A 21,840-nucleotide genomic window follows, 5' to 3' on the forward strand; every position below is an offset into this window, starting at 1 on the left:
CCGCGTCGCTTTCTCTCTCCTCCTCTCACCAAACACATTGCTTCAGAACGTAGAAACTAAACCAGAAGCAAAAGAAAAAAAGGAAAAGAAAAATAAAAAAAAGTCATAGCATGCATGGTGAGATGTATTTTTAAAGCTTTCCCAACAAGATAAAAAATAAAAATAAAAAAAAAATAAAAAAATTCCAGCAAAGTAGTTGGTGGGTTATCACCTCCATGGATGGTTCCTTCACCTTCATGTTTCTCTCTCCCTCTCTCTCTCTCTCTCTCTCTCTATTAAATCTCAGATACCATCAATCTCTTGTTGCCTCCACTGTGTGTTCTCTCTCTCTCTCTCATGCACTTTGAGTTGTTTTAGCAAAAAAAAAAAAATGTTGAGGATGGAGAGAGGTGTTTTTATGTGGGTGTTTCTCCTTGCAGTGACCTTCTCTCTAGCAGGTATAATTTGTTGCTCGTTTTCTTCCTAATTCTCTCTTTCTAATATTCTACTTTTCTCTATTTAAAGTTTGCTCATCAATAGTTCATAACAACGCATTTTTGGTTCCTCGAAAAAGTATGAAAAATTGTTTTCCAGCATTTTTTTTAAAAATATGTTATTTGTACACCCCATCTATCTACAATTTGAAGCAACTCTTTTGGCTTTTTTGTATCAAAAAGATGGAGTTGTGATGAGACCAATGAAATAAAATTGAGCATCAGCAGATAAATAAAATGTAAGATTTACATTCAATTTTAGGTGTACAGCCAGTATTGCTCAAAAGCTTTTTTATAGAAAACACTCTTTTCTATGATTTTTGTTTCCCATATAAAAAATCTGAAAAATAAAAACACTATTTTGGTTAAAAAAAAAAAAAAAACAAAAACTTTCGAAGGAAATTATTTTTTTTTTCTAGAAACCAAATGGACGGAAAGTATTTTTCGGCCAAAAAACCAAACACTCCCTGAGTTAATATGTATGGGAACCTCCTCAACTGTGCCATTTCTATTTACATAATATTCATTGGTATAATAAATTGGTGAACTACTAAGTACTAACTACTAATAACTAATAGAGTTCGCAAATTTTAACAAATGCTCGAAATGGAGAAGAGTTTAGAAGGTTTTCATAAAATTACCCTTTACTTAAATATTAATTGATGACACCTAAATTTTTAGTGGCTTATGATCCCCTGGATCCAACTGGGAACATCACACTCAAATGGGATGTTATATCATGGACCGCTGATGGATACGTTGTAAGTAACTTTTTCTGCATTATTTGCTTATTTTTTATTCAATTTTTGGAGATCTTTTTTTTTTTTTGTTCAATTGCTTATATGCCCTTAAAAAAAGTTACAGACTCTCTTATTTATCCTTTTTAAAAAAACTAATATAAAAAATATTCTTTTAATGTTCTAAGTTTTTTCCAAATATATTCTCGGTTAAGAACAACTGTTATTTCTGTAAAATTACTATTTTATCCTTTCATATATATACAATTTTATCATTAGAAGAAGTATTTTGATTTTTGGTCCTTTTGAATATACCATTCTACTGTCATAAACTTTTCTTATTTGCTCTTAAATTGAAGACAAAAAAAGTATTTTGACTTTTTTTTTTTAAACCCTATTTAGATTTAATNCCCGGGCTCATGATGTGCCGGTACATTTGGAAGTTGTTCATCGTAACCACGGCCTGTAATCCATTTCACAGTTAAATAATCCCACTGTTAATACCATTCTACTGTCATAAACTTTTCTTATTTGCTCTTAAATTGAAGACAAAAAAAGTATTTTGACTTTTTTTTTTTAAACCCTATTTAGATTTAATCCGAGATGACTTAACAGGTATTAACAGTGGGATTATTTAACTGTGAAATGGATTACAGGCCGTGGTTACGATGAACAACTTCCAAATGTACCGGCACATCATGAGCCCGGGTTGGAGCCTGAGTTGGAGTTGGGCTAAGAAGGAGGTGATCTGGTCCATGGTGGGTGCGCAGGCCACAGAGCAAGGGGACTGCTCCAAGTTCAAGGGCAACATCCCCCACTGCTGCAAGAAGACACCCACAGTTGTGGACCTGCTGCCGGGGGTCCCTTACAACCAGCAGATCGCAAACTGCTGCAAGGGCGGCGTCGTCGCCTCCTACGGCCAGGACCCCGCGTCAGCCGTCTCCTCCTTCCAGGTCAGCGTCGGCCTCTCCGGCACGTCCAACAAGACCGTGAAGCTGCCGCAGAACTTCACGCTGCTCGGGCCCGGCCCCGGGTACACCTGCGGCCCCGCGAAGATCGTGCCGTCCACCGTCTTCTTCACCCCCGACCACCGCCGCAAAACTCAGGCACTCAGTATGTTTGTGTGATCTTTAATCCCTGCTTTCTCTAAATAATCATCCCTGGTATATATTAAATATGAAAATACATGAACACGGTTGTTCTCTAACAGTTTAAGTTTTTAGAGTACAACAGTTGTTTCAAAGTATACACTCATTAGAAACTGCTTCAATGATTGTGCAGTGACCTGGAATGTGACCTGCACCTATTCACAGCCCCTGGCATCCAAGTACCCAACCTGCTGTGTTTCCCTCTCATCCTTCTACAACAGCACAATCACTCCCTGCCCCTCCTGCTCCTGTGGTTGCCAAAACAAGAACTGCATCCAGTATGCAAAATCTCTCTATCCCCCCACCCCCACCCCCACCCCCACTCTCCGATCTTTCGAAACCTCTATGTTTGACTAATGCGGGCATACGGATTCGAATGTGGAATGTTGCAGGAGCGACTCGAAACAGCTGAGCACTGCGGGGATCAACACGCCGAGGAAGGACAACGCGCCCCTCCTGCAGTGCACCCAGCACATGTGCCCGATCCGCGTGCACTGGCACGTGAAGCTCAACTACAAGGACTACTGGCGGGCGAAGATCGCCATCACGAACTTCAACTACCGCCTGAACTACACGCAGTGGACGCTCGTCGCGCAGCACCCCAACCTCAACAACATCACCGAGGTCTTCAGCTTCGACTACAAGCCCCTCGTCCCTTACGGCTCCATCAGTAAGTTATAAGCTTCGAAATTTTTTTGAACCTGTTTGAGACATATAGACCTTACGAACTTCTACGTGCGCAGACGACACGGGGATGTTCTACGGGATGAAGTACTACAACGATCTCCTCATGGAGGCCGGGCCCCTCGGGAACGTGCAGTCGGAGGTGCTGCTCCAAAAGGACGCGAACACGTTCACGTTCAGACAAGGGTGGGCGTTCCCTCGGAAAGTTTACTTCAACGGCGACGAGTGCATGCTGCCGCCGCCCGACTCCTACCCCTATCTGCCTAACTTTGCATCAGCGAATGCAGCGGCGGCAATATACCGACTCGCTACTTCCGCAGTCCTGCTGCTCCTAATGGTGTGAACATGAGCCAAAGGAGAAAACTGGGTTTCGCATTTTTTGGTGTAGATATAAGAAAGAAATATGGATACAGCAGTTTCAGAAATGGTTGTTACAAGGACAGGAATGCCAAAGAATGAAACAGGGTGTTAAGAGAACTGCGATCGTAAAGTCGTTATGTTTTGCTGATCATTACATTATCCCACAAACTTTGCATCTAAATGAAGCATTATGAAGTTTAAAAGTAAAATAAATAAAAAGCATAACAACAAGCTAAAGTTTAATGCAATATTTGCAGTGAGAAAAAGCCAGGAAGTGATTTCATATGCATTAATCAATATACATTACAGTAAAAATTTGGTTAGATTGAATATGACACACCTGAATATGCCCTTCTAGCAAGATATCCCCTCCCAATTTCCCGAAGATCTCGTCAATCGGTGTAAATACTATAATTAACTGAAATTCTTTTTCATGTTATGTATTTAAGTTCTTCACTAGACACAAATCAGCAAGCATGTTAAAACTGCCCAAAAGGTGAGAGTCTGAAGGGAGAAAGGGCTTATCGACTTAGAGGCCGTATTTGGTAGCCACGGATATGAATCGGGCGGGGGCATGACGCAGCTATCTCCATTGAAGTACACACGCCTCGGAAAAGCCCAGCCCTTTTGGAAAGTGAACGTCGAGAAGTCCTTTCGGAATAGAAGCTCCGATTGCACATTTCCGTACGGCCCAGCCACCATGAGTAAGTCGTTGTAGTACTTAATGCCCCAGAGCATCGCCGTATCATCTGATTAATACCCCGATTACAAGAAATTAGAAAAAAAACACAAAATTTAAACTATGTGGACATTGTGCCATAAGAGAGAGAGAGAGAGAGATAAGAAGCCAACTCACTTATAGTTCCGTAAGGGTTCAACGTCTTATGGTTGAAGCTGAAAACGGTGGTGAGGTTGTCGAAATTAGGATGTTGGACGACTAAGTTCCACTGCGTGTAGTTCATCCTGTAATTGAAGTTGGTTACTGCAATCTTCACCCGCCAATACTCTTTGTAGTTGAGCTTGACATGCCAGTGCACTCTTATCGGGCACATATGCGATGTGCACTGGACTAGAGGAGCGAGGGTGCTCTTCCCCGGACCATTGATAGCCGAAGCTAAATAAGGCGAATCGCCTCTGCCGTATTTCAAAACACCGCATTTAGTCAACTAAACAATATCGAAAGAGATATTTCTACATATAGCCCAGCAAAAATTGAAATGCGTCAGAATATTCCAATTAGTAGAAACTTACTCCACACAGCTTCCGGGCTGCGTATTGTTATTTTGGCAGCCGCACGCGCACGTCGGGCAAGCAACTATCGTGTCGTTGTAGAAAGATGAAAGCGATACGCAACACGTAGGAGTCCTTTGAGCAAGAAACTGGGAATACGTACATGTTACGTTCCACGTCACTGCAGCAGATGAAATAAGTTTGGTCGATTCCTGATGAGATCAATAGTGATAAATAAACTGTAAATCTACAATTCCGGCAACTTACTTAGGGCTTGTGTGGTCCTCCTCCCGTCCGGCGAAACAAATTTGCTCGGCTTCACGACCTTCGCAGCACCGCAAGTGTACCCCGGCCCCGGAGCTCTCAATGTGAAGTTCTTGGGCACACGGACAGTCTTATTAGTGGTCCCTGCCTGACCCACAATGAGCTGGAACGAGCTCGCGGCAGTGGCCGGGTCTTGGACCCAGGAACTGATCACTCCTCCTCGGCAGCAATTGGCGATCTGCATGTTGTAAGGGGTTCCGGGCAAGAGGTCGACGATTGTGGTGTCCCTCTTGCAGCAATGCGGGATGCTCCCTTTGAACTTCGAGCAGTCGCCTTGCTCCGTCGCTTGCCCTCCGACCATAGACCAAATTATTTCTTTCTTCGCCCACGTCCATCCAAGAATCCAACCGGGGGCTTGGATGTGACGGTATTGCTGGTAATTGTACATGGTAACAACTGCCTAAAAAATTTATTGCACTTCAGAAAACTTAGAAAAGTAAAAGAGAAAGAAAGGTATATATTACATGAGAACTAGGGAACAATTATATATAGATTCAAACGATACACGCACAATCTCAAAAGTAGGCAACTGCAGTTCATACTGATGATTTTTCAATACATTGCATCATGATATTGTTGCGGAAGAAGCAATTTGGTCTTCAAAAGTTGAAAAATGGGCTAAACTTGCCACACACACACAAGAAAAAAGGGTCTAGTCTTTTTACAAATTCAACGAAAAAATGGATTTTGGCCAATAAGCCTTCTAAAGGAGTTGAAAATTTAAAGGAAAATTGATTGAGACATGGGTGGACTTTGATACTCTGCTGGAATTGGTCATTACACTTGTTTTATAATTTTAAGCGGCTAATCGAAATTAGTGCCCGTTTCCAGTTCTCTTACGGCGTAAGATCATGCAAAGGATTATACTTACAACATATCCATCTGCGGTCCACTGCATGATATCCCATTTGATCGTAATGTTACCGTTCGGATCAAGCGAATCGTAAGCTTCTGCAGAAGATAGAGGCCGAAATGAAATTAGCCGTACCTCAATTATTCTCGATATAATTCCGAAAGCTGAAACTTATATATGTATGATAATTTGTAGAACTGCAATACGAAAACTTTTCTTACGAGAAAGAAAAGGTGCAAAGGTCATTGTGCAGCAAATTACAATGCACTTTTTTGTTTAAAATTGGTCACCTTGAGAAGGCACCTATTCTGAATCTACTGATGGTGTATGATAATTAGTATGAACTCTTAAAATTCATCACTTAAAATGTAAGAATTACTTTAAATTGAGAAAGCAGAATAAACCTCAATTAAGAAACTAGAATAGATCAATACCAAAAAGAAAATGATGATGCTCAAAAGATCATCATATGCTTTTGATGTCGCAAAAATATAGTGGCATAGAATATTCCCTCTTTATCTAATAAACAAGTTCTGCATCTATATGTTCTCTTTAAAGATCACAAGAAAAGCTTTTATTTTCCTATCAACTACAACCAAAAATGTCTCTTTTCATGAGATATTTATTTATATATTTATATTACAATATGACAATCCATGCTAAACCTAATTGGAATTGATGTGCAATAGCCTATCAATTTAAAATTAGTCTTCTTCCAAATCCCCCTGTAGCCCTTAATCCAATATTAGACCCATTCACAAAATCCAAATCCAAAGCATGTAAAAAAGTCAAAAATATGGGTTCTCCCCAAATACCCATTTGGCCAAAACAAATTGAAAAGGGATGCAAGAGATCAAATTTTTGGAAGCAATGGAGCAAAAGCACAAATACAGAACTCAAAACAATGGATTGGCCAAAATAGATGAAAAAGGGCCCAAAAGATCAAAATTTTCACAACAATGGTGAGGATGAACACAGAAACTAAACTGTTTTTTATGTCAGAAAAGAAAACATAAAAAATAGCACCAAAAATATGCCCAAAGGTATAAACTTTTAAGCTTGATAGGAATCCAAATCCAAAGCATATGGAGTTATTTAAAAAAAGGCTTTTCCCCAAATACCCATTTGGCCAAAACAAATGGGAAAGGGACCCCAAAAGATCAAACTTTTGGAAACAATGGAGCAAAAAACACATATCCTCATTTGGCCAAAACAGATGAGAAGGGGCCCAAAAGATCAATTTTTCTCACAACAATGGTGAGGAAGAACACAAAAAAAAAAATGAAGAGCTGGGGGGACTAACCTGTTTTTGATGTCAGAGAAGAAAACATCAGAAATAGCACCAAAAATATGCCCAAAGGTGTCAACTTTAAGCTTGATGGGGCAATCGCCATTGCCAAATATTGGAGTAAACAAAAATAAATGTCACAACTTTGTAGTACATATGCAGAGAGAGAGAGAGAGAGAGAGAGAGGAAAAAAGAAAAAGAGAATTGTTTTGGGAGGTTTTAGAGGAATACTTTATGGGAGGAGGAGACTGTAAGGTTCTTTCTAGAGAAGCCTCTCTAAATTTTTTGGTACATTTTTATTTTTTTTTAATTTGGGCTTAGGAATAATTGTATCCGTTTTTAATGTGATCTATGAGCCCAGAGTCAAAATAGGAAAGTAGAGTACCGCCCTTCGCCCACTGTGTAGCCAATAATTTAAAAAAAAAAAAGAAATCCAACGGCTACTGATGCTCTTCCCAAAATACCCCTACAGGTTTCTTCAGGGTGTTTGATTTTTCGCAAAAATGCAAATAAAACTGTTATGCAAAAAAACTTATTTTTCATGAAAAATATCTTTTTCAAAATTGTTATTGTTAAAAATATTTTTTTTTATAAAATTGAAAAAAGTTTTTAAACTCATTAATTTTTTTAGAAACTACAAAATAAAAATGTTTTTATATTAGGAATATATTTTAAGAAACCAAACACCTTGGACGGAAAAGGAAGAGTCAAAAATGTACTCAAGAGTCCCTAATTTTAGGCCATTTGAAATGGTCCTTTCAATTGGAATTGATATTTTGTAGTTAGGTGAATTAAAAAATTCTATTAAATTTAATAGCCTTGTTTAATCATGAATTTTAAATATTTACTTAAATTTCATGCATAAAAATTATTAAAGGCAGATAAAAAATATTCAAAACTGAAAAATAAAATTAGTCGAATATGAAATAATAACCACAATTTCTCTCCAACCAGCCACGGTGTAAAAAAAAATATTGCATATAATTACATTTTTCTATAATATAACAATTCAGCTGATTGTTACTCATAATTTATTATATTTAAACCATCGACCAATCGCAAATCATCGATATTTAATCTTTATCTCCTGCATGCTAAAAAAAAAACTTTTTGCTATGCAAGACACCAAATCGAATTGTGTAGAAATATGAAAAAAAAATAAATTTAAAGCACTGTCTTGATATCATAATAAATTGTTTAAGAATGATTTATTCCTTATAAAGGTTTTTTTATTATGATTATAAATAAAAAATTTAATTTTTGTTTCTTCAAAAATTTTGTTTATTTATAACTTGATAGCAAAGGCATATTTCACATACGAAATAATTAATTTTATAAAAAATAACTCGAAGGTTGAATATAACATTCAATTCTGGCCATTTGATTATACTCTTTATCAATCTATTCAAACGTATAAATTTTTAAAATAAATTTAAAAAGATATGCCAATAAAATATTTTTATATTAAAACTGAGCATGAAGCGCATCCTGCTTCAATAACACAGATAACTCAAAAAACTTAAACAGAAGCTTAAAATATAATAATATTCAACAATTATCAATGTATACACCAAAAAGAAGCACTTGAGAACGTGATCGACACCATGTTATGTAACGCCTTTATTTATTTATTTATTTAATAAAGTTATACGTACGTAACCACATATTTATTGTTAGATAGTGTGGGGCCCACTGTCCACATGAACTTAGCGTTCTCATAAATGTTATATTAAATTTTAGAATTAATTTTATACATATCCCTATAAAATTTATAGTAAATAACAAATATATTTTTATAAAATATAATTTTTATATATTATCTCTGTAAAAATTATAATATTTTTAAATATATTTCTTTATTTTGTTACCGTTAAAATAGTGTCTATTTTATAAGTAAAATAATTTTTTTACCATCATAAATATACTCCTGAGATTAATTGAAGAGAAATAAAACGGCCAATTTATCTCATTAACTAACTGCGGTTAAGTATTTGATATATGATTAACTAAAATTTTTTAATGGGTTCTAACGTCAGGAATATATTTAAAAATATTAATATTTTTGTAGGAATAATATATAAAAATTAAATTTTATAAAAATATGTTTATTATTTATTATGTTTGTAGGGATCTACCTGCAATTAATTCTAAATTTTATTATATTAGATGACCAAATCCTCGCCTCCCAAGCAACAGCTTAGATCCAGCTACAAAGCTCACAACATCGACGTTCGCGGTTCGTACAACCTGCAAACACCCACCAATGATATCGCTCCACGTGCCACTATTGTTAAACCTTGGATGTTGATTGGGCGCGTTTGGTGTTTTGTGTTTTGGGGGTGCGGAGCGCGTGGGTTCGGGGGGTTTTGGGGGTGAGTGAGTTGGAGTGCGGATTTGGACAAACATTCCGCGGGATTTATGAGCCGAGGCGAGAAGTTGTTGTTTGTGATAGTCAACATCAAGGAGAGCAGTTTGTGTCTCAGCCTCTCAGGTGTGTTTCATAGACTATTAATTTCACACATGCGCGGCATCATTCACCGTCCCTAAAACAAGTGGCAAAAAATTTGGTGGTTAATATCCGAGACCCAAGTTCGAATCCTAGTTGATTCACATTTCCAGCTAAGTTTATTTTTAAATGAAATAAACGAAGCGGGTAGCGTGCTACCTATCTCTATAAAAAAAAAAGTGCTTAAAGATATATATTCATTCTTAAAAATGACTAGCTTTATGAACACATATATTAAAATAATTATTTGAAAATTATCATGAACGTAAATTGTGAGTTATTATCGTGTATCCTGACGCCGTACAAAAATCGGAGAGACTCTATCCGTGTGGACGGAAGAACTTTATATTTGTGGCGAGTTTGTGCGTCACGTGGATCATACTATTTTTTTAAAAAAACATGTTTTTCCGCAACTCTGGTTTTTACAATAGCACTAAATAGACCCTGAGGCGGGACAGATTAAGATCTCCGATAAATATATTGAATAGCAAATATATTCGTACAAAATTCAACTTTTTATATTTATTTCTGCAAAAGTTTTAATAATTTTAAATATACCTCCGCTGCTAGGATCCGTTAGAAAAATATAGTTAACCATAGATAAAATATTTAATCATGATTAGTGAACGAGATAAATTAACCTTCTTACCCCGCTTATATAATTTGTGATGGTAGGAAAAAGAAGATGACCGTTGAGAATTTTTGAAAGGACATTTTTGTATAATTCTAACAGTTGGAATTTTTAGAAGGACACATTTGTGACGCAAAAATATCATTTTATTTATTTTTTGTTAAAAAAATAAATAATATTTTAATAGTAACAAACCAGAGGAACAAATATAAATATCACTGGACTTTTTAGGAATGAATATGAAAAGTTGAATATTATATGAATATATTTATATTCGATATGTTTACATGGAGGTGTATAAAATTAACCCTTTCATAAATAGGGAACAAAATTTTTTGATTTTTTTAAGGAAAGATAATGTTGAATCTGATCAAATTTAATCAGAAGTAAATATTTTAATTCCTTTTCGTCTCAACGCTAAGGATTTGTTTCATTTGAATTTGAATTTGAATTTGAATTATGGACTGGTATTTGCAAGGCCCACTGGGCTAAGCAATGTCCAAAACGAGGTGAGCTGGGCCAAATTAATCAAAGAGTGAAATAGGTCACAAAATGCTTTTGTGGAGATATGGAAACTTAAATATTTTTAGTTTAGAGGCCGATTTGATGATGCAAATACCTAACTCAGATGCTTCTCCAAAACACTTTCAGATTCTTTCGGAAAATACTGAAGCATAAAAAAGATTGTAATTAAGAACGCATCCTCGAAGAAGGCTTAATGCTTCTCCAAAACACTTTCAGATTCTTTTGAAAAATACTGAAGCATCAAAAAGATTGTAAGTAAAGACGCATTCTCGAAGTAGGTTTAAGTGTTGCTGCTCTGCGATAGGAAGTTCAACTATATCTAAATCCTCTCAAAAGGAATATTTTCGCAATCAAAGTTTTACCATTGCGATGTTTCAACCGTAAGTTTGATTTTACTGCCTAATCTTCTTTCATTACTTTCGAATGTTGTGTCGAAATGGAACCAAAGATTAGGCAGTAAAATCAAACTAATACACATTTCAAATTAAATGCACCATTGTTTAGGCAATGTACTAAGCTCGCTTCATTTTTCCACCAACAAAAAGATGTAGCTCAAAATAAGAGGAGAAAAAAAAGGGAAAAAGGAAAGCATATAGAGGTTCTCAGAAATGGTATTCATTACTAAATGGCATATGGAGACAGATTAAGACCCTCTTCTCACCATCAAATACTCTTTTGTATCCTCAATACTCTTTTCGAAGGCCCTCAAAACATGTTGAAACCAACATATAATCTCCTTCTTTAACTCTCTCTCTCTCTCATCATACAACAAGAGCAAGCAAACTATCCCTCCCACAAAACAACCACCACAACTAAACATAGAGTATATGTCAAGCTACAACAAAATGGAAACATTTCCGATCATATCTCGCCATCTACACGCACGCACACGCACAACTCGATCTAGAAAACGATGCAGAAAAGCTAAAGTTAGTGCATATGACTCAGGTGTGCCCAAAACCATCAGTACTCGCCTCAAGTGCCGACGCCGCTCCCTTGTCCAAAAACCACATCAACTTCCCCTCGATCGGCTGAACCCTCTGCGCGGGCAACATCAAAGAAGAATCCAATTCTTCGATGCTGTTGTTAGTGGCGATTCGAACCGCCGCTGCTTTTTCTTCGCCGGTAACCACTAGTGCTACATTTGAAGCGGAGTTTATAACGGGAAGGGTGAAGGTGATCCTCTCTGGTGGGGGTTTCGGCGAGTCGGTTATGTAGGTGACCCACTCCTCTTTGAGCTCGAGCGTGGGGTGGTTGGGGAATAATGAGGCCACGTGGCCATCTGGGCCCATGCTGAGGAGGATTAGGTCGAACTTCGGGCAATCGTTGGCTTCGGACACTGCGATTGTGCGGACCTTCACTAGCTGGCGGATGGTGAACTCGTACTCGGATGCGGCTTCTTCAACTGTCACATTGTCGTTGATGGAGTATACATGGCTATTGAGAATTGATACCTGGGAGTTCAAGGACGAGAATCGTGTATTCGAGTCATAAGAAAGATTAAGGTGAAGAATATTTGTTAAAATCATGATAAGAAGCTTGAATTCTTGTTTGAAAATAGGACCATGATCGTATATGAAAACGATATGAACAGCAAAAATGCAGTTTTATGAACTACCGATGTTCCTAATCCTGTTAAATCTCACCGCATTCAATTAAAGTCATTTTGGGTCTTTCTTTGCCTGATGTGTCTAAACCACACGGACGAGAAATGTTCATCTTGTTCTAAATTGGCATTCTTCTCATAATGCCAATAATGTGATCAGTTCAAATTTTGTATTAGTAATATCAACATCCTCCACGAATCTACCAACTCCGCTAACATGCTGATCGATAATCAATGGTTTTCATGCATCCATCTTATCTTGTTAGAAAGTTTTACGAAGTGAAGAAAAGTTATTTTCATTGCTTTCTTAAGACTCCATAACAACTTAATCTTCTTAAATAATTATTTGTGCGGCGTCATTCATAAATATTGTGATGGAAAGCAATTGTCAGCACACGGTCTCCTGATATAATTATGCACTAAAATTGAACAGGTAACGATCTGTTAATATTATCCTCTGAGAAGAAAGTTTCGCAGAAAGGTGAAATTAATTGAGGGTGGAAATTCGCATTACTCTTATGGATTCTCTGTTAATGTTTTCATTTGTTGTGTCGACAAAACCTCTAACATGTAAACAGTTGTTCAATCCATTTTTCCGAATTATGCAGGGAAAGATTCTAACAAAAAGAAGGTTCAGGCAAAACTGATATACGTAAATGAATGAACTTTGGAAGGACGCGAACAAAATTTTGTACTAGTATGAAAACGTTCTTCAAGTGAGACTAAAAAGGTACAAATTGAAGTCTAGATACTCCAAATGAATGTCACATCATCTTTAGAATAATAATTTGACAAGATTGAAGCTGATTATTAACAGAGAGTTTTTGTCCTTGTATTAGCCTGTTAATAATGTTTTTAAAAAAAGCCCCTTGTCATTACTTAGTTACTAAAAGAACATTATGTACTATGACAGATCAGAAACCAATCTCAGCTGGTTAAGATTCAAACTAGCATAGATCATAAAAGGCAACAAAATTTGTCCAAATATCAAATACCTTCGAAAGAAACCCTTCCTTTGTTTGTTTGTAGTTGCTTTCTGCATGATTCTTCGCCACGGCACGCTCATCAGCCCAGAAGACATACCATTTTGTCCAGTCCAAGGTCTTGTTATAAGGAGCTTCGCAAAGTTTCCTGCTTTACAAGAAGGTTATGATTACAATCATTACAATCAATACGTGTGCATGCATGCGGGGATCCAAACAAAGAATCAGTAGATTATGTAATTTAAACTGCGAATCTAAATACTAGAAGTAAAACCACCCTAGTAGATTGATGAGTGATCCTCCAGATAAAGCAATAGTAAAGCATCCTCTTTCCTTCACCGAAATCTCCGATAATTGCGCGACGTACTCAGCCAAGTCGGTAGCTAATTCAACTGAGCTTTCGAAAATCCGCAATTCACCTTTCTTCTTGGCTTCACAGGAAGTAGCCATTCCTTTCTATTTCCCCCCCTACAATTGTGTCACTGTGCAATTACTGTACTCCTACATAAATAGAACAGGCGAAAAAGTAAGAAAAATACGAACCGTCGAAAGAAGAAATTCTCATAGTAGTGCAAAACCAAAGCTATTTACAAATGGACATGGTTGGGCATAAAGCGAGACAAAAGCACAATTAATTGTAGCTCGATAAAACCTAAACATAAATAGTAGCAGAAACTGCGTCCATTTGTACGTGAAGTTTTATCCTGGCAAAGAGACAGAAGAAAGGGAAATCTTGTTTAGTTAAAATTGCTACACGATAAAACTAGAACAGGTGCGAAGGAAGATAATTTTCAGAAAGTCCAGAAATTCGTCAAATGATAACAGTTTTCTGCCACAAGCACGAGAGAAGCAAAAGACAAAAAAAAAAAAGAACCGTCAGATAGGCGAATCACATAATTTCAGATAAAGAAACTGTAAATATTATGGCACAAAAGTTAATTTTTGTTGGCTTTGAGTCAGAGAATTCGTTAAACTAAATAGCATCACTCTGTCAAAAATGTACAATTTGGATTATAAATGAACCATCCTGAAATGTTCTTCAAACAAAGAGAAACATATTTAGACCAAAATTACGCATAAAACAGCACATATTTTATAGAAGATACAGAATCATAACTTATTAGCGAAACAAAGTCCCAACTTTCTTTTTTTTAAAAAAAAATTTGAATAGAAGAACAACCAGTTTTAAAACCATGTTGAAACAATTCACATCTGAGAGTGTAGAGTTGAACGAAGTTCAAACAACTAAAACTCATTGCCCGAAGATAATTCCGAAGAATTTGATTGCATAATATTTACAACAAAATTCCATTTGAAGAAAAGCTTATCGCACGAAGCAAAACCAAAGTGCCAAAACTGTCTCAATCCTACCTTAATATCATTCCAAAAATGCAAGTGGAGTTGGTAAAGCTATCACTTTGGAGTTTTGGCATACATGAACTTCAACTAAAAACAGCAAGATATGTAAATTATGTAACCCCAACCACAAAATTAGGAAAAAGAAAAAAAAATCTGGTTACAAGAACCCTAATACATAAACTTCATATTATTTTTTTAACAATGGAAAGAATAAAAGGAAAATAAAGCAACTTGTCGGTGGAATTCGAACAGCCATCATTCCATGTCGAGACCAATTCAAAGATTCCAAACTTTACATAAAGAATTAAAAGAATAAAATGTCAAAAACCATAAAAAAAATTGGAAACAAGTTGATCTCTACAATTAAATTAAACTAATGATGGTAATCAAAGAGAGGAACAGTTCCACAAAAGGAGCCATTTTGATCATGGAAAAAGGCAACAGGATCAAAACCCAACTCTAAATTACCTTCAAAATTGAGCAGAAAAAAGAAAACCCAAAGGGAGCAGAGAAGCTGGGGAAAGAACAGCAGCATATCAACAACAGCTCAATGCCTTACAATCTAAGAATCTAAAGGTAGAAATTAATGCATACAACCAATCAGAAAGAGTAATAAAGGCAATCTCTTCACATGCAAGCAATCACACAAACCCAAATTATAACTGGGGGAAAAAAAATCAACACCCAGATTACAAAAAACTCATTTTTCGGCAACAGGGAGAAGATTCAGATCCAAAGCCCAACTGGGGCTCTCATTTGCTTCCTCCAAAAGCATAACCCACCAAAAAAAAAAAAGGGGGAAAAGAAGGGAAAATTATATATAAAAAAAAAAAGTTACTCACGAGGTTTTAGAGCCGAGAAGGGGAAGGGAACGCCGAAACGGAACAGAAACCGAAGGTGGGTGACATCACGAAGCTTAGGCTTATTCTAATCCAATTTTGGGGAGATTAAATTACTAAATTAATCTCCTCTCGCCCATCCCCCACCTGCGCACACGTGCACACGCCATTAATCCTTATCAATTCACACACACACACACACAATTAGAGAAAAATATGGAAAAAAAGAGACCTTTTTGAGGACTCTCCCACACTCTACTCCATGATTATCACAATAAAGAAGCAATTTTGGGAACAGGGGAGGAGAGAGAGAGAGAGAGAGCTGTATAAGAGTATGTATATATATACATAGATGTATATATACACATAGAGAGAGAGAGAGAGAGGGGTTTCTCTCTCTTGGGTCATTTTAGAGAGAGAAAGGGAGGAGAGGTCGGAGGAAAACGACAAGGACACGTGTGCAAATGGGTGCGTGCCAAGTGTACTAATCAGGTTAATTGAGTGTAAAAAGCACTTTTTTTTAAAATGAAGTTTTTTTGTGTATTTGTTAACGCGTCGAGTGAACTGAGGGAGAGATTACAGAGAAGAGGGGGTCAATAGCAATTAAATTAAAATGGAGGAGCTTATTTGCAAATTTGCTAATCAAATATTTTCTATTATGTAATTAGCAAAAGTTCCCAAAATAATTAAATTGCTTTAGGTCCTTTGTTAAACAAATGTACAGGAACCCTCTGAATTATAATCTATGTTGAAATAGTCCGCTAAATTTTTTATTTCATCGGAGCTGATTGATTAATAGCTGCTCAATTTTTTAATTTTATTTTAAATTATTTTACTGGACGGATTAAAATTTTGTTAAACTTAACGGTAGCTCGACAGCTCTACCTATCTTTTCAGATTATAAAAAATAATGATTCTATTTACGGTCAATAGTCGCTTACTAAGAACATTTCAATCTATTATAAAATATTCTGCAATTGAGCTTGTCACTTTACAAATTTGTCCTCGAAATATATGGATATAATTTTTCCTCCTTACCTTTACTATCTCCATCATTCCACAAAATCAGAATTTAAAACATTAAACCCTTTTTTTTTTTCTTTAGAGGGCTAAATACTCTAATTTCAAAATTTTAGTGGATAAACATGCATAATTAACTCTAAGGAGATTGTTACATAATTAAGTAGTACTATGTTTTTTTTAGGTATATAATTGTGAATGCATATCCCACTGTAAAATAAAAAAAAAGAGAAATTAATTTTATTTACACCTACTCATATCCATCCATATTAGTAGTCATTCTCTAATTTAATTTTTGGTTTGACTTGTTTCTTTTGTTCCAACTGTGTTTTTTTGGCTTTATTTGGGTGAATTAAGGTATAATTTAGTTTGTAAGGTGGTCCTAATCACTTGTAGCTTTAATTTTGGCATTTTGCTTTAATGAAAAAAAAAAGTTAAAAGACTCTCAACATGATCTAACGTACTCGGATTATTAAAAAAGTTATTTAATGAGTGAGAAAAATTTATGATAAATAACGTTTTCGGCTCGGGAGTTGTATCGTATTTTATCTCACTCAAAATAATCTGGATTACATTACATTTTGAAGATCTTCAGACTATAAGACGGACGACATTTTGGTATTTCTGACTAAAATCTACTAATAAGTTGATCAGATTATGATGCATCGCTGGCACGAAAATAATATGATATCTTAGTCACTGGATACCGTTATCACGCATAATAACACTGTCAATTTATTTTCATATTATCGATACGTCATCATTCAATATGTTAATCTATATTGTAGTACTTAATTGCAACAATCGAGCAAGTTTTAAAAAGAGATTATAATAAATTAAGGATTCGGGGTCGATCAAATGAGGACCAAAAGTATAATTTAGCTAAAATTCTACTCACAGAACAAAATCCAAAAGTAGTTACATCAGATAAATCATAACCTACATGTATGACAAAAATAACACCAACACAGACAACTGGCGTAAATTTACGTCATTGTAAATAGCGATTTGTGAGAATCAAACTATTCAACAAGGAGGGCTGGGCGAATAGAAGTGTTTATTGATACCGCGTTAGTCAAAATATTAATTTGATAAAAAATAATTCAGAAATAATTTGAATATATCGGATTGCGTGTTTCACCAAATAGAAAATGATTCCGAAACAATCTGAGCACGCTGAAGCAGAGTGTTTCACGACTAAGCCGTTGATGTTTAAAGTATGATGTGCTACTCCATTTTGTCCTTTCTATTGTGATAATATTTTTTTTAGAAACAAAATAATTTTTTTGTTTTATTTTATACATCTGAACATATCATAAGAGACGAATTAGATTGTTATTTTCGCAACGTACCTCCGCTCGTAGCAGTCACTATCTTCTTTCTGTGGAAAAAGATGGAATTTTTGCCCGCATTTAATTGAGAAAGTGAGACATGGTACCCAAGAATTTGTTATAATTTATCACATTATTATTATTATTATTTTAAAATTAAGATAATTAAGTAAAATTTTAAGTGGAATGTTCAATGCTATGAACCGGATTGGATCAGATAAGACGAGAAAATGATATCGGAGGAGATTGAGAACTCATGGCTATCGTGATCGTGATGAATATTGGGTCGGTTCGGTGAGATATTGTATGATTTTTCGAACGTGGTCGTGTTTAGTTCTAAGCGGAGATAATCTAACTCGATTCGATAATCCATCCTTTTTTATCAAAATTTTAAATTAACAGATGAAAAAAAATTTCTCACATTGTATACAACCGAGAATTCTAATTTATTTTTATAATTTATTTTTACTACAGGACAAAATAGTCCAAAAGATTCTTTTGGAAATTAAAAAGAAAACAAAAAACAAAAAAAACTGATGAAGATGATCCCAATGACAAAAACTATATAAAACACGAGAAAAGAAATGCGAAATGATTTTACGGCTTCTGTTTTTATTCAATTGCTTTCTTTGAGCTTATTCGTTCGCACCTAACGGTGATGGTGACGTCCAAAAAAATACATTGTAGTCTAAATCCATGGTTTCTAATAATATGATTGTCTCTTCCTCTAGAAGATTCTTTGATTGAGTGATGGAATGAAATTCAGGTTTATCCACACCATCTAGATTCTTTTCTTTTTTTTTTTAATAAGAAAAAAAATTATCATGTTGATTTAGGAGCCTTTCATCTGAAAATTCCGATAGAAATATACAACTAATTCACTTAAAGCGTATAGATACAGCGCCCACGGATTTCGATTGTGACTCGGTCCAATCGACCTCACATCATTTCGAACATGACTAGGCGTAACTCAGCTTCACGCTATTTCGAATATGACTCGGCTCACATGACCTTCCGCCACAGGACAGCATGCTGGTCTATTTAAGCCAACATAGCTAAGTTAGTATTAGTAACATAGTCTGACGGGGATACCATCTAGATTTTTATTAGGAAAGTAGTCAGATAGAACATAGCATGTTGATTTGTTTTTATAACATGTATCTGCTTCTGCCTTTAGATGCATTTGCATCTTGTGGAGCATCAGGAAATAGTGAAATGTTGCATTTATGTTGTAGTGAAAAGTTGTGTGTCTGAAACCAGAAGTTGAAATGCACCTCATACAAGGTTTTGGCACAGTACTTTTTGTAAAAGCACTATTTACATAATTGAATAATAATATGGCCTACTGATTGACCGTGTCTAGCTGTCATGGTCACGGACTTGATAATTAATATTTAACGTTTCAGATTTGAAGTCTAATTGCTTCACATTTCTAATGAATGACAGAGACGAATAGGTTCTAATATAGGGGCCGGAATGGAGAGCTCTTTCCTATTTAACATCAAGTATGGAGCAATTAGGTATTACCAAATTTATGGCTTCATCTTCTTTCTCTCTCCCAACAAGTGAGTTATGTAAAATTGGGTTCTCAAACTATGAGGCACGTGACTCAAATTTTTAATTTATTGTAATTTTATTTCAAAATATCAAGTCCTGAAGTACAATTTAGTTAACTGAACGATTATATATTATTAATGTGGTGATACTAATGTGGAAATATTATAGCCAATGACGTGATAATGATTAAGATGCTTTACTGTCAGATTAATGAAACACTAGCTTCTGGCCAACTATATTGAATTGTGAGACATAGTTGAACAATTTGCAAAGTTTGAGGCTGATATTATATTCAATAAAAATTTGAAAGACTAAAATATCATCCATCTTATGATTTGAGGACCAAAAGTACTGTAATTTATCCTAGCAAAATTACTGCCCATATAACTTATCTCTCTCTCTCTCTCTCTCTCTCTCTCTCTCTCTCTCAATCACCATATAACTCTGAGAACAGAAAAAAAAAAAAAACTGTCCCTTAAATTCTGAGCAACATCCAAAAAATCCCCCAGTGTCAGATCATTTCACCAATCAACTCCCTCTTCTCTTGGACACAAGCCAACAATATTTTACCACCTAACACCCTTCTTTATTACAAAAGCCCCTTGCATGGTACACTCCACCAGTCCAGTGCACATGCAAACTGTTTAATTGTTTGTAAAAGTGGCTCCAAAATTCTCACCACATCTATTGCCACCTTGTACACTGTTTTCTCTCTCTAGGCACTGTGACAAATATTATATAAGAAGATGATACCAAAACTTTGCTGGTGCCCACCATTTCCATTATCTTAACTGGAATTAAGACTATGTGCAATGGCCTATTACTCTATCAGTGTGGTGCATTATTGGAAGCTTCATCTGCAAAAAATGAACTGTTCCCTTTGCAAGGAGCCAAAGATGTTGATGAAGAGAGAGAGAGAGAGAGGATGTCTTAGTGACCATTGATGCAGATGGTAACAGTGAAGCCAGTGGCAAATCCATTTAATCTGGTAGGTACATGCTCGACCTGCAATTACCTTCCGAAACAACTACTGTACTCGAGAAGCAACGAATAGATATTTCATAAATAAACAATCTAGAGTTTTTGGCATTGTAAGTGAAAAAAAATTTTAATGTTGAATACACGAGAAGTTGCTGAAGGAATTTTAATACAAAAAATATTAGTGCTTCTTCAAACAATATCTGCTGAGACCGATATTACTTGTTGTTTTTAATGGATGCTAATAATTGAGCCTCATTTGAATACCCAGCACAGTTCTTCCAAATAATTTAACCACAAACCATCAATACACTCCATAACTTATTCCACGTATTTTGTCTTAACCTCAAACAATAAATTTATCCCACCATTTATCTTCTTCGCACGCCTCACTTTTTGTACTCATCTTAATTTTTTTATCCGGAGAACAATTAAATCACTTAAATTAAATAAATTGAAAGATTGTATAGTAAAATCAAAATTTTGAAAGACCAGATAATCGAATCAAATGGTCCACAGTTCAGATAAGTTTTATATGTTTTTGATTTTTTTTTAAAAAATAAAAAACTCCTCTCCACATTACTGCCCACTGAGTTTCTTATATGGGGTGCAATTTTATGGGTGTGATGTCATCATCACCCTATCATTTTCTGTAGTTTCTTGTCCCACCTCCACCACTGAATTGAAATTGTTATCTCATCAAAGGGAGCAGTGGAGTCTCATCCTCTGATGCTTACTTTGTGATGTTGTTGAGAGTAACTGAGGTTGGTGGAAGTGGTGAGCAAACCAATAAAATCAAGATCCACATCATGCAAGCATCATGAGGACCCCTCAATTTTTAGGGCTCAACAATCAAAGATTTAGAATTTCAAAGTTGGCACAGAGAACGGCACTATCTTTTTGCAGAAATTATTGGCTGGATTTGATCAGAAGAATAGCTCTCCTTTTAAAACTTTTTCTTAACTACCAAAATAAACTTTTTGTACCGACAAAAACCGATCGAAAAGGCGTTTATATCTTCTTCATAATCATTCACCGTTTTCTTCGAGCTACAACAAAAATATTCGAGTATGCTTTCGAGAGACTTTTGGTCTGTTTGGTTCTACTTTCAAGGTCCAGTTGTGTTGGAGTACTCCTTTAGTTGTGGTATTAGAAGAAGCACTAAAGTTTCTTTAACAAATTCTCCTCACGGTAGGATTAGAAGAAACATAATTAAGCTTCTACTTTTGAAACTTATAAGACATCAGCGAGCTCCATTTCAGTAAAAGTTTCAAATCCTTCTCTCCGCCAAAAGCACTAACTAGAGCCTGCTGCTGTCAAAAGCAGAAGCAAAAAGTGGAGGCAAGAATGCAAATTCGTTCTGTTATTACCTCCACAAGAAAAGCTCTAGAACTTTTGTTTGCTAATC

The 21,840-nt window shown here is 35.7% G+C and overlaps 3 protein-coding genes across 5 annotated transcripts; 1 reads left to right on the plus strand and 2 right to left on the minus strand.

The window, feature by feature from the left end:
• On the plus strand, window positions 291-3,605 carry LOC109722911 (COBRA-like protein 4). The gene is made up of 6 exons (XM_020251092.1): window positions 291-437; window positions 1,155-1,234; window positions 1,867-2,323; window positions 2,492-2,636; window positions 2,751-3,028; window positions 3,102-3,605. Exons 1-6 carry the CDS (start codon window positions 371-373, stop codon window positions 3,383-3,385), a joined length of 1,311 nt encoding a protein of 436 aa, XP_020106681.1. The 5' UTR covers window positions 291-370; the 3' UTR covers window positions 3,386-3,605.
• Window positions 3,770-7,338, minus strand: LOC109722907 (COBRA-like protein 1). Its single transcript, XM_020251085.1, has 6 exons — window positions 7,113-7,338; window positions 5,828-5,907; window positions 4,900-5,356; window positions 4,654-4,813; window positions 4,259-4,536; window positions 3,770-4,151 (listed from the first exon to the last, which is right to left on the minus strand). Exons 1-6 carry the CDS (start codon window positions 7,201-7,203, stop codon window positions 3,859-3,861), a joined length of 1,359 nt encoding a protein of 452 aa, XP_020106674.1. The 5' UTR covers window positions 7,204-7,338; the 3' UTR covers window positions 3,770-3,858.
• LOC109719319 (probable 6-phosphogluconolactonase 2) lies at window positions 11,353-15,914 on the minus strand. Of its 3 annotated transcripts, XM_020245919.1 has the most exons (6): window positions 15,779-15,914; window positions 15,550-15,693; window positions 14,001-14,052; window positions 13,626-13,849; window positions 13,361-13,496; window positions 11,353-12,213 (listed from the first exon to the last, which is right to left on the minus strand). In XM_020245919.1, the coding sequence occupies exons 4-6, from the start codon at window positions 13,796-13,798 to the stop codon at window positions 11,704-11,706; spliced, it is 819 nt and encodes a 272-aa protein (XP_020101508.1). In that variant the 5' UTR covers window positions 13,799-13,849; window positions 14,001-14,052; window positions 15,550-15,693; window positions 15,779-15,914; the 3' UTR covers window positions 11,353-11,703. The 3 variants fall into 3 exon arrangements, with proteins under 3 accessions (XP_020101508.1, XP_020101500.1, XP_020101517.1); XM_020245911.1 differs by lacking the exon at window positions 14,001-14,052; XM_020245928.1 differs by lacking the exons at window positions 14,001-14,052; window positions 15,550-15,693; window positions 15,779-15,914 and adding an exon at window positions 13,940-13,958.

Source organism: Ananas comosus, linkage group 1 (assembly GCF_001540865.1).
Source record: "Ananas comosus cultivar F153 linkage group 1, ASM154086v1, whole genome shotgun sequence".
Taxonomy (NCBI): domain Eukaryota; kingdom Viridiplantae; phylum Streptophyta; class Magnoliopsida; order Poales; family Bromeliaceae; genus Ananas; species Ananas comosus.

Excerpts from the sequence above, each read along its gene's own strand:
- LOC109722911 (XM_020251092.1), top strand. The coding sequence starts at position 371 with ATGTTGAGGATGGAGAGAGGTGTTTTTATGTGGGTGTTTCTCCTTGCA. Across the intron at positions 2,324-2,491 it reads CCGCAAAACTCAGGCACTCA|TGACCTGGAATGTGACCTGC; the intron begins GTATGTTTGTGT and ends ATGATTGTGCAG. Across the intron at positions 3,029-3,101 it reads CGTCCCTTACGGCTCCATCA|ACGACACGGGGATGTTCTAC; the intron begins GTAAGTTATAAG and ends CTACGTGCGCAG.
- LOC109722907 (XM_020251085.1), bottom strand. The coding sequence starts at position 7,203 with ATGGCGATTGCCCCATCAAGCTTAAAGTTGACACCTTTGGGCATATTT. Across the intron at positions 5,357-5,827 it reads GGACCGCAGATGGATATGTT|GCAGTTGTTACCATGTACAA; the intron begins GTAAGTATAATC and ends TAAATTTTTTAG. Across the intron at positions 4,152-4,258 it reads GAACCCTTACGGAACTATAA|ATGATACGGCGATGCTCTGG; the intron begins GTGAGTTGGCTT and ends GGTATTAATCAG.
- LOC109719319 (XM_020245911.1), bottom strand. The coding sequence starts at position 13,798 with ATGGCTACTTCCTGTGAAGCCAAGAAGAAAGGTGAATTGCGGATTTTC. Across the intron at positions 13,497-13,625 it reads TCACTCATCAATCTACTAGG|GAAACTTTGCGAAGCTCCTT; the intron begins GTGGTTTTACTT and ends CTTGTAAAGCAG. Across the intron at positions 12,214-13,360 it reads AGGAAGGGTTTCTTTCGAAG|GTATCAATTCTCAATAGCCA; the intron begins GTATTTGATATT and ends TTGAACTCCCAG.